General features: G+C 38.3%; 1 protein-coding gene across 3 annotated transcripts in view; it reads right to left on the bottom strand.

The window, feature by feature from the left end:
• Nucleotides 1-550: 550 nt before the first annotated feature.
• Nucleotides 551-18619, bottom strand: part of wdr95 (WD40 repeat domain 95) — a 131549-nt gene continuing 113480 nt past the window's right edge. For 2 of the 3 annotated variants that reach the window (XM_087988209.1, XM_087988210.1), the window contains 9 exons: nt 17472-17634; nt 16457-16549; nt 14348-14406; nt 12352-12493; nt 10521-10560; nt 10343-10431; nt 9476-9666; nt 6746-6840; nt 551-4718 (listed from right to left, as the gene is read on the bottom strand). In XM_087988209.1, coding sequence (XP_087844335.1) covers nt 4508-4718; nt 6746-6840; nt 9476-9666; nt 10343-10431; nt 10521-10560; nt 12352-12493; nt 14348-14406; nt 16457-16549; nt 17472-17634 — 1083 coding nt within the window. In that variant the 3' untranslated portion in view covers nt 551-4507. The remainder of the gene's footprint in view (nt 4719-6745; nt 6841-9475; nt 9667-10342; nt 10432-10520; nt 10561-12351; nt 12494-14347; nt 14407-16456; nt 16550-17471; nt 17635-18619) is intronic. The other variant, XM_087988211.1, reaches the window with a different exon arrangement.

The raw sequence follows: 18619 nt of genomic DNA, 5'->3' as shown, positions 1-18619 counted from the left end.
AGGGACATGTTTGAACAGCCTAATGACCTGTTTCTGCTCCTAATTCATATATTCATAACTTCAAATCTCTGTGGCTTGAGATCTTGCTGCAGCAAGTCATACTCATCTACCCAGTGCCTTTAAGGGAAGGAAGTGGCAATGTTACTGGTCTAGTCATCCAGAATGTCAGACTTATATTCTGGGGATATGGATTCAAAACCCACTGTGGCATATGGTGAAATTTGAATTTATTAAAATCTGAAATTAAGAGCTCTCATCTAATTGCAAGCGCATGTGAAAATCTGTAAAAATCTTTCTGGTTCACTAATATCCTTTTAAAAAAGGAAATCTTCCGTTCTTTCATGGTCTGGCCTACATGTGACTCCATGTAGGCCAGACCATGGTTGACTCTTACCAGCTAGGCAATTAGGATGTACATTAAATTAAACATTGATTAATTAAATTAAACTAACTTCCCATGAATGAATAATAAAAAAAGACTGCAGGGATTATATAAAGTGGCTATAGCAATGATTATAAATTGTCTAACTATAACCAATATTGAGAAACACATTAGTGTTATTTTTTTAATATTTAAATGAAATTATATTTTAATTTCTAAAACCACAAAATCATACAACATTAACAGTAAAATTTACCCACCTAACATGCTTTGAATATTTGGATGTGAATATAGGAGATATAGTTAGTAAATTTGTAGATGACTGATCAGATGGGCCAATGGGTCAAGGAGTGGCAGATGGGGTTTGATTTAGATAAATGTGAGATGCTGCATTTTAAAAAGGTAAATCAGGGCAGCACTTATACATTGAATGGTAAGATCCCAGGGAGTGTCACTGAATAAAGAGACTTTCGAGTGCAGGTTCATAGCTCCTTGAAAGTGGATTTGCAGGTAGATAGCATAATGAAGAAAGCGTTTGGTATGCTTTCCTTTATTGGTCGGAGCATTGAATATAGAAGTTGAGGTCATGTCGCAGCTGAGAAGGACACTGGTTAGACCACTTTTGGAATAAATTCTAGTCTCCCTCCTATTGGAAGGATGTTGTGAAACTTGAAAGGGTTCAGAAAATATTTACAAGGACGTTGCCGGGGTTGGAGGGAGAGGCAGAATTGGCTGGGTCTGTTCTCCCTGGAGCATCAGAGGCTGGCTGAGAGCTGACCTTAGATGTTTATAAAACCATGAAGGGCATGGATAGGGTAAATAGACATGGTCGTTTCCCTGGGCTGGGGGATCGCAGAACTAGAGGATGTTGGTTTAGGTTGAGAGGGGAAACATTTTAAAGGGATCTAAGGGGCAACGTTTTCACACAGAGTGCTGCATGTATGGATGAGCTGCCAGAGAAAGTGGTAGAGGCTGGTACAATTTTAAAGGGTATGTGAATAAGAAGGGTTTCGAGGGATATGGGCCAAGTGCTGATAACTAGGACTAGATTAGTTTAGGATATCTGGTCAACTTGGATAAATTGGAACAAAAGGTCTGTTTCTGTGCTGTACATCTCCATGATTCTCTGATTAATACATGACAAAAATAAATCCTGAGACAAATCAGTTGAATGAATTCTCACCCTATGTACTGTACAATTGCTCTTTAGGAAAACCAATATCAAAATCAGAATATATAATTGATGTACGCTGTACCTTAAATTTGTCTAAATTGTTGCAAATATTGTACACATAGAAAACCATATTCCTTAAAAGCGAAGCAGTCAAAAATCAGGTGTATTCCAGAACCGTTAACATGTGCCACACTGTAGGAACCCGCCCACTTATGATTTGGTTCCAGAGAAATCCTGTGCTTGAGCAATCCCCTACATTTGTGAGCCATGATACCAATGGAACACTATCACCTTCTGGTTTTAAACATGGAAAGAACTCAGAATTGCACCAGAGTAGATGGTTAGAAAGGGTTTGTGATGTGTGTAGGATGTTATTCGAAGAATGAAGAAAATTTCTTCACACAGTCAAATTAACTTCATTATTCTGTATCCTTCAATGTAAAGTAAAAGACATGCCAAAGTTGTGCCGATTTCAGAGCTGTAGAAGTTGAGCTGGGTTTTTCCAAGTATTGCTCATAAACTAGATCTGAAAATATCATGCAGAGTACTGAGCACATTTAAAGAGAAGTCTTTGATAAATGTGTGAGAAGGACTCCCATTAAAAAAGAGTAAGGGAGGCTCAGGAATCAGTAGCAAAACCACCAAAATGTCACGTACTGAGCCTACTAGCCAAAACATAGCAATGAAATTAAACTCCACCAGCCATTTCATCGTATGCTACTTCATCACTGACATAAACAAAGGTAGCTTCCATCAGAGTCTGAACTGCCAAGAAATACAGTTCCCAAGGTTAGATTGTGTGATCAGAATGAATTGTGACAGTTTTGGTCATATTATAAAAAATAATTGCAGTTCTTACAACTTTATACAATCTTCTATAACATAACAATTTATGAGCACAATGATTGAACAAACAAAACTGGCACCTGAAAGATGAAATGTAAACAGGTTTGTGTAATGGACTAGCAGAAGTCAGTAATATAAAAAGAGCCCACAATTACATTATTATGAGTGCATGTCATAAAATATCCCAGCTGATTCATTTTAAGAAGCAAAAATAGAGCATGGGCTGATTGTATGGTCAAAAGGATATGTTCTAAGGAAACCTCTAAAGTGGGAATAAAAAGCTTATGAGGTTTAGAGGAAATATTCTGGATTTCCTTACAAATAGAGGTACAAAACTAAGGTTGTCTTTGTGAACCATCAGAAAACACTGGTTCAGCCTCACCTAGTCCTTCCTTGGACACCATATTTGCAGGAAAGATGAGGACTTTAGTAAGGCTGAATAGATTATAAAATAGGGCCATTATTATTAGAGAAGGTTGAAAAGAGATTTGAAAAATTTTCAAAATCATGAAGGATCTGGACTGAATTTATCGGAAAAATAGTGGGATAAAAAGAATGCTAAAAAGGTTAACACTTAGCAATTAAGCTGAGAATGTACTGAATTATAATACACTTGATGAATGCCAATGGTGGTTTTCCATTGGCAGAAGTGTAAAGAATCAAAAGGCACAATTTTGTATGAATTACAAAATAATCAAGTGCCAAATGAGGTAAAACAAGTTTCAAGCAGCATGTGGTTTGGATCTGAAATAGACTGGAAGGTGGACATAGAGTCAATTGTTGCTTTCAAAGAGGAATTAAATAATTATCTAGAAATAAAAATCATGGTGCTACTGGATAACGGTGCCCATGCAGTGTTGTTGTTATACACACACGCACACAATATGCTAAATGGTCTTCTGGAGTGATTGCTAGATGATGCTATATTGGATTTGAAATGGTTGGAGACTTGGCCAAGAAAGTAATGGCAAATGGGTAGGATATACATGGAAGAATCAGAGGAAGGTAGATCGCAGGGGTGAGGTGATAGATGATTTATAAAACAAAGTACAAGTTGTATTAGTTTACTGCATTGAATATAAAGATGCAATGAAGGTTGGAGAAAGATAATAAATATGTAGGGCCTAATGTAGGACAATATAAAACCATAAGACATAGGAGCAGAAATTAGGTCATTCAGTCCATCGAGTCTGCTCAGCGATTCAATGATGGCTGATAAGTTTCTCAATCCCATTTCTTCCCATAACCTTGTTCCCCTTGACAATCAAGAACCTATCTCTGTCTTAAATGTGCTCAATGATCTGGCCTCCACAGCCTTCTGTGCCAATTCACCACCCTGTGGCTAAAGAAGTTTCTCCTCATTTCTGTTCTAAAGGGTCTTCTCTTAACTCTAAAACTGTGCCCTCAGGTCCTAGTCTCTCCTGCTAATGGAAACATCTTCCCTACTTCCATTCTGTCCAGGCCGTTTGGTCTTCTTTAATATTCCATTAGATACCCCCTCATCCTTCTAAATTCCATTGAGTATAGACCCAGATGGTCTGTATATAGGTCGAACAGTTTGGATGTATTGGATGTAACATTATGTCAGTGAGTTATGCAGCAAGGAGATGCAGCTGACTGATCTGGAGTATGCAAGGTGGAAAACATTTTGTGAAGCACCAGAATGAACGAAGTTTGGGGATCCATTAGAGAGCAGGACTGAGAAATGTTGGAGAGTAGAAAAGGATGATAGAGGTTAAGACTTAACAAGTTAAAAATGCACTGAGAAACAATGAGCTAATAGACATATGATGCATGCCATGATGGGTCCAGTGGAAGATACTAGAATTCAACCAAAGGGAGTCATGCAGATATATCCAGGAAGTAGCTGAGCTGAGACAACAGCAGTGGAAGGATTTGGTAACATAAGAATGTTGATTAGAGTATGGTAACAGGGAGGAGGAAATTGCAAAAGGGAGGAGGAGAAATAAAAACAGAAGAGGCTTAGGAAGATATGGGGAAACTGCAAAGAAACCAATTAGCAGCCACACGTCTTGTACAGCCAACACTACATGATTGTGCACAGCAATTATAGCTTTGGGTAATGAACAAGATGCAGAAAAAATTCATATTGCTAACAATTCCTCAGGTTCAGGCTTACAGGTACTTTCTTTCAAGAAAAGGGTGGCATATGGATCTGTATCTGCTGCTGATAAGTCTGGTTTTTCACACTTATTTGGGGCATTAGCAATTTCAAAATACTTCAGGGTATGGTAAGCATCCGGCCCTCCATGGTTTAGTGGCTTATTCAAGCTCTGATATCTTTCATGTCGAAGTCTACAAAAATAGAGGAAAATAATTAGTATTGTTACAAAACATCACTCAATATTTGATGTAAAAACAGAATCCTATTACGTATTGCCAAACTACAGAAATAGTTTATAAGCATCATTTTTATACAAGTTTTGGTATTTTTTCGTTAGGCTATCAAATGATGTTAACTTCTTTCATCTAGCAGTAGTCTGGACAAACTGCTGCTCTGGGTTGTAACTTTCTATCCTTGCAATTGAATATTGTTGCCTGATCTGCAGGAAATATTTATTACCTATTTGAGAATGAATACTAACTCTTCCATACTGGTGGCAAAGTTAAAAATACTTCATACCTCATTTCTTCCAAATCCTGTTTACAGGATTATTAATAATTCAGTAATTTAAGTACCAAAAACACTTGCCAGATTATTTTAAAAATCTGTGGACTTTGGGCTTTGCTGGTTATACAAACATTAATTGTCCTTTTTTTGCCCTTGTTACAAAATGGCAGTGAACCCTTCTGTTAATTAAACCAAACACTCAGAAAAGCTCATCTCACCTCACCTCGTAATCTGTTAAAAAATGAGTGACAGAGAACTTCCAAGTTCCACTATTTAAAGAAAACAATATCAATTTATTCTTTAACTCTAAAAGTGAACATGAAACAACAACTATTCCTAACTCTTAAGCCCCTTTCTCTTAACCGCTCATTATCTACCTCTAACTCTGTGACAATACAGAGGAAACTCGATTATCCAAATACCAAGTATCCGAAAATCGGATTATCCGAAGGAGATCTGGAGGTCCCGGTGGAAACATTACATCAAAGACGTGTTTCCAACAGTGATCGCGTCTTTTATTACAGTGATTAAACAGGCACCGTCTCCAAGTGATTGTCTGCCCGCCCTCTTTCTTTCTCCCCACACTTTCCCTGGAGTTCTACACAGGGGTGTACCCTAACCTCATTCCCCTTCCTGAGATATTTTCTCCAACATTGTCCTGTACAGGGCAAAGGTGGAACCTGTCAAAAAGTTGCAGTAAAAAGTGTGTGTGTGTGTGTCCGCCCGTGCGCATATGCGCGCACTATTTGGAGACTTACCCTATAAAGGCAACTGCAGCAGTCTTGTTGTTCATGTCCAGTATAGCTGCTCCGGAGAGGGGGGCGAGTGTCTACGGGGTTGGGGGCGGGGGGTCAGTGTTGCACAGTGTTGGTGGGGGGAATGCTGTTGGACAGGGTTGGGAGCGGGAGGCAGGGTTGGGAGCGGGAGGCAGGTTCGGTGTTGAGGACCAGGGGCGTTGTTGGGGCGGGGATGGGGTTGGGGGCGGGGGAGTGGTGTTGGGGGCTGGTGGCATGTTGCATGGGAGCGGGAGCGGGGGCAGGGTCGGTGTTGGGGGGGGGGGGCAGTGATGCATGGGGGTGGGAGGGGCATGTTGCACGGGAGCGGTGGGCGGAGTGGGGGGGCAGGGCTCATGAATTAATTAAGTGGTGGCAGGGATTTGAAGGTCTAAATTGTCTATTCCCACTTCTACTTCTAATATGCTTATATTCAAATGCTGATATCTTATTTGGTGTCCTCTGCCAGCCATCTTCTGATAAACTTTGCAGGAGATAACAAACTTTCAGTGAGACTCTTGGAAGTAAAACTATAGGGTAATTGTAACATTATATTAATGATGTAAAAGCTTGTTCTTGAATCTGGCATTGGATTTCTCAAACTATTAAATGTTTTAATCAGTTTAAAATCTACAAAATAATTTGCTATATATCCCAAACAATAAATTCACATTCAAGGTACACACTGTTAGCAAACTGAATGACCATGTTTAAATGTCAAGTGGAAGAATTGCTCAACCTTTGAGAGATATCTGCACACAAAAACATTTTAAGCCCTGGTATAAAACACTACCCTTATTTCATGCACAATGAAAATGGAGCATTCTTATCTCTACATTAAATGAACTTGACCTACATTGATTCAGTATTTATACAGATTTTTATCCTGTATTTCACAAAAATAGGTATTGTGGTGATCCTATAAACAATAGAATTACCTTTTTCCAAGATTGTTCTGGAAGGTCTTCTTTCTTATTTCTTCATTGATAGCATCATCAGAAATTATCGACTTTGAAAATTTGTGCTGAAGATCCTGCAGAATAGACCGTTGAGTCCAACACATTTGTGTCAGCTATGTGAAAGATCCAATCACATTGTACAATTTCCTTGCTTTTTCCTCATACCCCTTTACATACATACATACATATGAAACAGCAGAAGTAGGTCAATTGACCCCTCAAGCCTGTTCTGTCATTCAATAAGAACATGGCTGATCTGTTTATGTTTCAAATTTCCAATTTATCCCTGATAATCTTTGATTTTCTTAATTAACAGGAATCTATCTGCATCCACTTTACAATACCTCCACTGCCTCCTGAGGCAGAGAATTCCAAAATTGCACTCCCATCAGAATTGCACTCCTATCCATGACAGCCAGGGATACATCTCATCTGGGCCTGGAAATCTATTCACTTTCAAAACAACTAAAATCGCTAATATGTCTCATTGCTAATTCATTCAAGTATTTTACATGCTCTCTGCCAGATTTTTAAAGCTACATTGTCCTTCTCTGCAATGAATACAAATGTAAAGTATTCATTTAAAACCTCAGTTATGTCTTCCAGATCTACACCCAGATTGCCACTTTGGTCCCAAACTGGCCCTGCTCTTTTCCTGGTTTTTCTTTTGCCCCTAATATTCTTAGAAAAATAGTTTTGGAATTTTCATAAGATTATATACGGATGGTTTCTCATGTCCCATCTTCACTCTCCTAATTTCTTTTTAGAGCAACCCCTGCACTTTCTATAGTCCTCTAGGACATCGGTTGTTTGAGCCTTTAGTATCTACCATAAGCTTCCTCACCCAAGGAGGATGAGGGACAATGCCTCAGGATGTTGGCACACTATGGCATAGGCCTGGAGTTCAGGGGGTAAAGGGGGTGATAAAGATTTAAATAGAAGAGTTGAATGGGGACATGTGACAGATCTAACCTGAAGGGGCAACAGGGAATGCAAGGAAGAAAGGAACGTGAAGGGTTCGGCGAAGATCACCTAGATTACCAGGGTGAATCTGCAACTGACTCTGACAGTGTAACTTCATTCCTTCCATCCTTATCCCAATCACAAATACACAGTGGAAATGAAAAATGTCTGCCTCTTCTCCCTAACTACATGTAATGAAGTGTTTATTCCCTGACTGAGGGATAGTCTCTACTTGTGAGTGATACTAGGACCTTCAGGGGGCATCTGCATAAATTAGGCACATAAACAGTACAGGTTAAAGACATTTTAATTACAGAATTCTGCATATGAACCACATGCAACAACCTATTATATTGAATGCAAATGCTGACTACAAGCAATCACAGCCATGATTAATTTGTGATCAGTCATGATCAACCAATGACTTACAAGTTTATGTTAACAACTGTTTGAAGACTTTACAACAAGTGCTGCTCCACTTGTTTTGGTGAGTGATAGGGAAAATACAGACAGGGTCTTATCATGGTAAGCATAACTTCTACAGCTTCACTCTGGCAGCTGCAGTTACCACATCAGATGAGGATGTAAGGTGGTAATACATTGAGCTTCTTTCTCAAATGAAATGTCATTCATGTGGCCTCAGAAGCTTTTTTCTGTTTCTCTCCCACTGGAAAGGCCAATTCCTGACTATTTAGATAGAACACAATGTTTTTTTTGCGATGCATGGTAAAAATATTATCCCATTTATCCCAAAAGCACACCTTTACAGTGCTCACACCTTCTCTATCATCTTTATTGGCTTAATTTAACTGTTACTTCAACTCTTGGACTGGAGAATCTCACAGCTTCTTCCTAGAGCTTTCATACAACTGGGCTTAAACCTTCTCAGCTTCAAATAAGTTTAAAATTCAAAATTCCAAACTCAAAATTAAACGGTAATAAACAAACATAAATCACACACCCTATGTTACTCAATATATTGCTGAATAGTCTCACATTCCAGCCTTCGTAAACCCGAGGCCACCAAAAATTCTGCTGCTTGTGTCAAGTCCTAAACCCCTATCATCCATGCTCACAAATGTACAACAGCTGCTAGGCAAACAATATCTTGATTTTGAATTCTCCCAATTGTTTTCAAATCCCACCTTGGCCTGGACTCTGACTATGTCTGTGCATTCTTCCAGTTCTATAAGCCTCTGAGATATATTCACCCATTTAATTCTGACTCTTAAGTATCACTTGTTTGAATCACTCCACTGTTGGTAGTTATGCTTTCAGTTACTTCTGTTCCAAGCTCTGGAGCTTTCGTCCCACACTTCCCCATCTCTGCCCTTCACTTTCCTTGTTGAAGTAACTCATCTTACTAATTTATCCTGGCTTCTGGTTTTCTCACCTACAGTGTCTTTATTTAATTCAGAGCTACACTTTGTTTTATAATATTGTTGAGAAGTGCCATAGGATGATATTTCTTAGGTTAAAGAGTGTTATACAAATACAAATGAGACTTGGCAGGGGAGATTGAGTAGACTAGGACTATACTCAATGGAATTTAGAAGAATGGGGGCGGAGAGATCTTACAGCAACATAACATTATGAAGGGAATAGATATGATAGAAGCAGGGAAATTGTTTCCACAGCGGGATGAAACTAGAAATAGGGGACATAACCTCAAAATAAGGGGGAGTGGACATCTTCTGATCACAATATCCTTTTTAAAACAAGTGATCTTTCAAATTGTCTACAAACCTTTGATTCTGTATCTTCTATGATTTCTTCATTTTTTTCAAAATTGCTGAGCTGTATAAAGGATGTTTCTTCCTCCAACACTGGATGAATAGGCATGCTGAGTGGGTCAATCAGAATTTCATAGGGAACCATTGGGTGCTTCCAAGATGCTGGTGCATGGATTTCCCAGGGCTCCAGCTGCCCAAATGTACCTTACAAGAGTAAAGTATATATGTAATTACAAGGTCATTATGTTTTCAAAGGGCTAGAAAATGAAGCTTGTGTACTTAAAACCCAGCAAGGAATCCCAGAAATCACAGGATTATTTCCATATAATCACAATATATGTTGTTATTCAAACAATAAATGAAAGATACCTCTCATAACTTTGGGCAGCTTTATAGTATTTTGATTTTTATTTGCCAACAGAAAATGTCATGAAAGAAGTCAATGGTAAGTCAGTGTTTCTGATAAATGATGGCTATAATAGTTATGGGCCAGGGTAAAGGATAGGGGGCAGTTGACTGGTGAGGGTGTATCTTTACCCAACTAATGTGATCTTCTGTTTCTTGGAATTGCTGACAATGGTCTCCGAAATGGCATGTCTGTTTCAAAATGAATCATGTCATGATGGGATTTTACTGTGACATAAAAGTGATTCCACTTCAAAAAAGTACTTAATTCACTATTGTGAGATTTGACATGTCTTGAGGGTGCAAAAATTATAATATAAATGGAAATCATTCCCTTCTAAGCTGTTATAATGCTATCAAAAGTATTGTATCTGCAATGCTGACTAATTCATGAATATTTAACTTAAGAGTTACTCTTGTTCATGGGACCACAATGAATAGTATCACAGTTCATTAATATTGCTTCAGTACTTACCAATAAACTCTCCATCCATGCTCCACAGTCGGACAGTACCCTCAACAGAAGATGTCACCATCAACTTCTCTTCTTCTATTAGCTCGATGCTGGAATGAAAATGAAAAATATTTATCATAAAACAAGAATGAATTGTAATTGTTTAGAACTTAATGCAATGTTCAGAACATATACATACCAAGTAACAGCACTAATATGGGCTCTCCAGTAGTTAACAACTATAATTAAGATGAAATGAAATACAATGCAATTAGATTGATGTTATTCTGAGCTGTTAATCATTATGCAATTTCATTAAATCATGGAACACGCCTCAATTCATATGAGGTACACCCACAACATTTATCAGCCTTTGTACATTTTTTGAGGCGTGGGGAGGGAAATGGGAGCAATTCCTGAAAATTTACTTCTACTTTGCTATCAAAGCAACCACTATGGTGGTTGTAATATTCCAACATCTATGATTGATAACATACTAGAATCCATTATTAAATAGATAGTAGCAGAATACTAAAAAAACTCAACACAATCAGGCAGAATCAATATAGACGGATGAACGGCTGAAGTTGTTGAGAATGTGTATTACAGGGGTGAGTCCAGTAGACTGGGCATGTACGCTGCAGAGTATTCCTGATGCTTATGCCCAAAATGTCAATTCTCCTGCTCCTTGGATTATGCCTGACCTGTTATGCTTTTCCAGCAACACAGTCTCAACACTGGGCACATACGCTGCAAAGTTTAGAAAAATGAGAGGGATTCTGAGGAGGCGTGACAGAGTAAATATCATGAGGAAGTTTACTTTCATGGAGGAATGCAACCGGGGACACAGTTTAAATATAAGCTATCACCTTATCAGATCGGCTGAGGAGCAATTTCTTCTCTCAGGATTGTTAGTCTTTGCTTTCTCTTCCAGAGAGACCAGTGAAGGCTGGAATTTATTCAAGACTGTATTAGGCAGACTTTTGATCAATGAGGGATTTGAGGACTGTGTGGTCAGACAGGAGCGTGTTGTTCAGGCTTAATCAGATCAGCCATGATCTTATCAACCGGCCAGTAGCTCATTGGGCTGAATGGCCTACTCATGTTCCTATTTCTAGTATTTTACAAAATGCAAATTCTTCCTACTAAAGTTTCATGCAGAGCTAAGTTATCCATGTTAATGCTACAACTGTAATGAGTGCACTACAGACAGATAGTAATACATAATAAATCCTGAATTAAGAAGGTATGATTATTAACAGTATCAGCAAAGTTTAGTAATAATCCACACAAAATAAGGTTGTGATTAAAAAGATGTTTTGTTCTTTATCACTCGCAACCTTGTAGACTTTGGCTGTAATCTTATGAATCCTACCGAGGCAGGCTGAAGGGTAATCACCTGCCAATACATTTCCACCTTGCTGATCTTGTAAGGAGTGAGCGAGCAAGGGAAGCAGATATCCACTGGGTAGTACTAAATAGGCAATTATTAATTATTAAAAGCCCACTTGGGGCCAAACTGGTGTTGCCAGTGAGATCTTACCAGTGGCAATCTGCCCTGCACTTTGCCTCCTTTATTTATCCCCACACCCATTAGCGTGTTATAGCCATCTTGCAGATGTTAGCTTAAGAGTTGTAGCCATTACAAAATCACCATCTTTGAAGGGCATCTCCATCTCGAGACACTTTTCTATTCTCCTCTCTTTATTGGTCTGACCTCTCAGCAATAGAGATCACATGCACCACATCAGCTACATCTATCTGCAAATTTGCCCTTACACTCATCTCTGAGATATCCTGTTCTGTTTCCCTGCAGAATAAATATTACAATGTTACAACCTCAATTGGAAAATATCTGACTATATTTCTAAATAATATCAATATTTAAGTTCATTTCCATGACATGGTTACAACCTGAATTACTACTTTCTTACATTATTTAGTAAGCTCATTTATAATATGGTATATCTATGAATTTAGGTATTATTCAATAGAAAATTTACAAAAATAATAATGTTTATATTTCTTACGTTTCGGTGGATCTACTTCTGGTCCATGAATTGCAAAGTCCTTCATACTATACACATAAATATATCCAACATAATCTGCTGCAAAAAGCAAAGAGTCATCAGCTGACACAGCCAGGCTGCTTATCTGAGATTTCACTTTGGACTGGAAAGATAGGAAAGTATATAATCAATTTCAGAATTAAAAATGAAAAAAAATCATGTGGTGGAGCATGCATAAACATTTTGCAATTTGAGTCATATAACAAACTGTACAGTGCTATATCATCACTACAATGTAAATGTACTATTGCCTTTCAACTGAAGGAAAGTGAGGTATATGTCAGAATTTCTCCCTTGGCGCAAACCCAATTTTGACTCATCAGCCTTACATAATTTTGCCTGAAACGTGTAGCAACGTGAGTGCAGTGAAAAAAAATTCAAGAAAGCAGGCAGGAGAACTGCAGGGAATGTTAACGACAGGGACGCTGTGGAAGTTCTGTGACCACGTCTCAAAAGGGCTACTAGTGGTGTAAGGGAGGAGTAGGGAAAGGTTGGATCTGGTCTTGTCCTTAGCCCGCAAGCAAACTTTACAAATGACAAAATCAAACTTGCGTCTGCCTCTTCTGGTTGCTCTACTGCTTCCCTCCTGGTTTTACTGGAGCATTTTAGGGTAAGGCAGCATCTACTATTTCGTCTGATGACATTATGAGGCGATCATTTTCCCATGTGGAGTATGTCCCACTTGATTGGGCAAATGATTCTTCTTTACCTGATCTAATGTCAGTTAAGGATGTGATGAGGTTTATGCAAAATGAGTCAGGGATGCAGTGTGACTCATCAGTAAACCCTCTTACTTGACCACTAGCATTTCCAATGGATGGGAGAAGTATCAATATACATATCTCCTTTCAGGTTTAAACTAACAAAATTATTAAACATCATAAAAACAAGCAAATAGCGGCAAGAACATCACAAATCATCACTACTACTACATCATTACTAATATGGCAAGCCAGGTAACGGAAGTGGTTTTCTAATGATAATGTCACTGGGCTAGTTATCCAGAATCCAGCACATGACCGAATCCCATCAATTTCAAACCATGAAATTTGAAATCAGTTAAAATCAGGAATTTAAAAATAACTCACTTAATGGCAATTAAATTACCACTGTTGATTGTCATGAAAAAACCCACTGAGTTCACTAATATCTTTTAGGGAAGGAAATTTACCATCCTTACCTGATCTGGCCTACATATGATTCCAGACCCACTGCAAAGCGGTTCACTTCTTTCTGGACAGTCAGGATGGGCAATAAATGCTAGCCTAGCCAGTGACACCCTAATTTTGTTAAATGTTATGTTAATTTTCTTACCATATATCTTCCAAAAACAAGATCTCAAACAGGTTAACTTTGGGGTTACAGGCACCCTCAAAAGAAAACATTTAACTAAAATAGTCTAATAAATCCTTGCAAAACTAACAGGAATTAAAATAATCTAAATTGCTGCAGAGACTTATCTGCACAAATTACAGAATTGACTCTTAACAAATGAGAACCAATTAATCATCAAACCATTGTAGCAAGGTAACATGAAGATAATCTATTTGACCGAAGCTGATTACAACTGTATAATTGCTGTAATGAATTAACAAATAAAGTTAAATCCTCAGTAAATTCTTCATTTCAATCACAAAATACACTTTCGGATGGCAAATTCTCATTTCCAACCAATTTCAGAAATAGTGATTCTTGTTTTCAAAATGGAAATAGTTAACAAATTCATTTTGCCCACATCACAGTATTAGTTGTATTTTTGAAATACATGTGGTAGCTTTTTCACGAATTGGAAAGAAATACTTTATCATTGCATGATTTTTCATTGAGATTAGTTTGCCCTTGAGGGAAAATTTTCACAAGAAACATTAAATACTTAAACATTTTGTAATGATGTATGAACCATTTGTTTGTAATCCCTAAGTGATTGAATATTTAGAAACCAAATGTTGTAACTCACTGCAGTAAAAGTACTAAACAGTTGTCCACCATGAAAGAGATTCCAGAATGCAAGCAAACCTACGGGAGGACAAAATGAGCACAATTTAAAAACACAGTGGTGAAGGGTCACAATATTAGTTCTATATACAATGTACATTGCAGTGTGTCATTGAGAATCAAAGAACAGTCCAACATGAGTAATTATTATTGACTTGATTATGAAAACAGTGAATTCCATAATCAGGAATATCCAACAGATAATATGAAAAGGGCTGATTTTCCCAAATACATTCTACAATTTCAGCACGGTACTTCAGAAGTTCACTTCACCACCACTAACATCTCATTGGCTATTCTTTCTGACAGGATTTTTGTGAAATTCCAGGCTGTATGTGAAACATGATATACATTTTCACCTCCCAATCAGTATTTGCCTTTCCAAGAACTCTATGCGTGACCTTTTCCAAACAGGTTTATGCCACAGCCGAGAAATAGTCCTAAGCAAAGTGACAAATAACATCCTCTCTGACTGTGACTAAGCTGCATGTTTCATTCTAATCCTCCTCAATTATTTTGTGGGCATTGATGAGCATGGGCCTCACCATTCTTATCCAATACCCTCCTTCCATTGTCACCTTGGATTTCACTTGCTTTGTTCCATCTTTTTTTTGGTGATCATTGCTATTGCATTTTCAAAATAACTTTCTTTCCTACCTCTGCACTTTTATTTCAAGCATTTCCCAAGAACCTCTTTTTGAATCACTCCACTTCCTCATTTATTGGCTACCGCTTAGCAACATCATCTGCTGACATGAGTTCAGTTTCCATACACATACTCAGTTCGGTTTCTCCACTAACTCTCTACCTAGATGTGTTGTCAGACTATTTACCTGACATCCAATCTCAGATGATCCTATTTCATCCAGCTACACATTGGGAAGACTGAAACATTTATTGCTGACCTTACGACACAGGTAGTGTCTTCACTATCAATTTCATTGTTCTTGCTAGTCATAGAGGCATAGAGATGTACAGCACCAAAATAGACCCTTCAGTCCAACTATTGGTGGCACGGTGGCACAGTGGTTAGCACTGCTGCCTCACAGCGCCAGAGACCTGGGTTCAATTCCCGCCTCAGGCATCTGCCTGTGTAGAGTTTGCACATTCTCCCCGTGTCTGCGGGGGTTTCCTCCAGGTGCACTGGTTTCCTCCCACAGTCCAAAAATGTGCAGGTTAGGTGAATTGGCCATGCTAAATTGCCGTAGTGTTAGGTGAAGGGGTAAATGTAGGGGAATGGGTCTGGGTGGATTGCTCTTCAGAGGGTCGGTGTGGACTTGTTGGGCTGAAGGGCCTGTTTTCACGCTGTAAGTAATCTAATCTAATCATCCATGCCAACCAGAGATCCTAAATTAAACCAGTCTCATTTGTCAGCATGTGGCCCATATCACTCAAAGCCTTTCCTATTCATGTACCCATCCAGATGCCTTTTAAACATTGCTATAGTCCCAGCTTCCACCACTTCCATACAGCTTATTCCATACATGCACCACCCTCTGCATGAAAAGGTTGCCCCTTAGGTTCCATTTAAATCTTTCCCCTCTCACTCTAAACTTATGCCCTCTAGTTCTGGACTCCCCCACCCCAGGGAAAAGATCTTGTCTATTTACCCTATCCATGTCCCTCATGATTTTATAAACTTCTCTAAGGTCACCCCTCACCCTCTGACACTGAAAAGGGTCTAGCCTCTCCCTATAGCTCTTTGTCTGAGTAAGATGTTTTGACATCTAGGAGACCTCTTAGACTCCACACAAAATTTTGACACTATATACACTCCATCAACAGACAATCTCCTACCAGTCACCCTTAATTTGCTCACTTTGACTAAAACTATACCAACTTGACTATTTCAATTTAGATTGTCCGGTGCAATTTCAGTCAGTTAACAAAAAACCTGCATGTCATAGAATGAGTTGGAAAAACATGGCATTTTGTTTGACACTTTGACGTAAAAGGTATAAAAATTGAGCATTTTGATTAAATTTTACTTTCCAGATATGTACATGTTTCTAGAAATTTTTGTTACTCTTTCAGAGTTTGACAATAAGAAAAGCAACGATTTCTTGTTTACCTTGGGATCCAGTAGCAACAAGTGAAGCTCCTAAATCAGCCTTCAGCACACGGGTCTTCAAGAATGTGACTTTGTTTACACTCTTATCCACTGCTGTTGTTTTAATAATAAATATTAATGACATCTATAAGCATCATCCACTTAATTCCAAATTCATAATCAAGTCACAAATAATCAGTCATTAAGTACTGTGTTTTCATTCCCATAAAAACAAGCAAACCCACAGTTCAACATTTTGGCAGAGAAAAGGAATTCACCTGACTCTCACCTGACCGAACACATCATCTCGACTAAGTTAAATAAGTTGGGAAAGAGAGAGAACTATGTCCTCTGATGGGGGAGTTCCAAACATGGGGACTATAAGATTAAATACAGTGTTAAGACATTCATAGCAATGTTAGGAAACACAAAGCGGCCCTCTTCCCCAAACATTCACTGGATGTAAAGGCTGGGTTTTCACAGAGACTCTGCAAACCTTTAAAAATGGAGTGTGGAACCTGTATGCAAAAGTCCTGTTACCATTTTCAACAGTTTCATATTTAGCTGGTAGGGACTGAGACATCATCCCGATGTGTTGAAAACCCATTTTCAGCATGGCCATATGAACTCAGTGTCGAGTTCAAACATGTTGGCTGTTCCAACTGTCTTAATCCACAGAGTGGGAATCAAGACATAAACATTCTCTCAATGACGATGAGACCATAAGCAATTGGAACAGGGGTAGGTCTTTTGGCCCCTCAAGCCTGCTGTGCCATTCAATAGGATCATAATTGCTCCGACTTTCCTCACGTCCATTTTCCAGAATTAAACCTGTAACCCTCAATTCCCCTACTGACCAAGAATCTATCTCAACCTTAAATGTACACAAAGAATCTTCATGAATATTTTCATTTATATTTGCAAATCACTAAAACAGTCATATAAAAAAAATAACATCAATCATCTTTTCCATGAATTCTAAATAAAACCATCAATTGCATCACCTCGACTAAAATACACTTTCTTTACATTTTACCTTCTCCAGCTCTGCACACTGTTGTTGGGGGGATCTGTAGATGACAATAGATATGTCCTGAGATCATGTTCCACACTATTATTTCCCCATCATAGCTGGAAGTGGCAAGCAGAGTGGGCGGACACTGAGCTATACATAGAATGTCATCCTTGTGTCCTCGTTTCTAGAAACAGGCATATAATAATCACAAATGTGTTGACATTAAAGTATACATTTGATTAAGTTAATGGTCTTTAATTGTAATACCCATTCAAGAGATACATTTCATTAACTTAATGGGATACAGCATACATTGGAAGCCTATGTATTATTTTACTGAGTAGTGGGAGTCAACTTTGTAAGATTTAACATTAAGCAACAGTAATTTCAGACATATCATTTTATTCTAAAGGTAATTTAATGCCAACATGTAGAATTTGACTTTTTTTTTAGCAAGGTGAAGAGTTGGTCTTCCATAAATGGACATGATGAACTTTTTAAAACTCTTCATTTTAGCAGTTATTGAATAGTATTTAATGCTATATAATATAATAGCTATATCTCACGTTTTTGGGACTTTTAAAATAAATCACGTTCAAATTTCTAGCAGGACAAAAAACAAGAATTTGGGTGTAACAGAAGGTTCCTGACTCAGTAATTGTGAAGTAATAATGATATAATTCTAAGTCTTGATAGTGTGTGATTTGTAGGGGCATTTACAAGTGTTCTCATGCATGTATTTGCGCAATCATTAAGATGCTGGATGTGATGGGATTGCAATGTACTATGGAAACAGTCCTGGCAAATTGCTGCAGTCCACTTCTGTGGAAGGTACACATTGCTCCTACTCTGGAGTATCGGTGCATGCAATATCAATCAAGTTTTGTCCCAAATAATGAAGTGTTTTGGAGCCACAGTCAAGGAGAGTATTCCATTTGGTCCCCTGGTGGATATTTCAATTTACAGATTGCAACTGAATATAATTTTGTTGCTGCTGATGGTCCTCAGCACTTCGTGAAAGCCCAGTTGTGAGCTGCTCAATCTGTCATGAATCTATCCAATTAGCAATGATGGAAGACGTCCTCAGAACAGAGTCTGCACAAGGATGGTGCTTTGGTCAGTTTTACCAATACTGTCACCGGTAGATGCAACACTAAACTAGGTAGACT

Source organism: Chiloscyllium plagiosum, unplaced genomic scaffold, assembly GCF_037043375.1.
Source record: "Chiloscyllium plagiosum isolate Xiang-an unplaced genomic scaffold, Cpla_swu_hap1 HiC_scaffold_6, whole genome shotgun sequence".
Taxonomy (NCBI): Eukaryota; Metazoa; Chordata; class Chondrichthyes; order Orectolobiformes; family Hemiscylliidae; genus Chiloscyllium; species Chiloscyllium plagiosum.
Note: the sequence above shows the minus strand (reverse complement) of the source record. Positions and strands in the feature narration are given on the sequence as shown.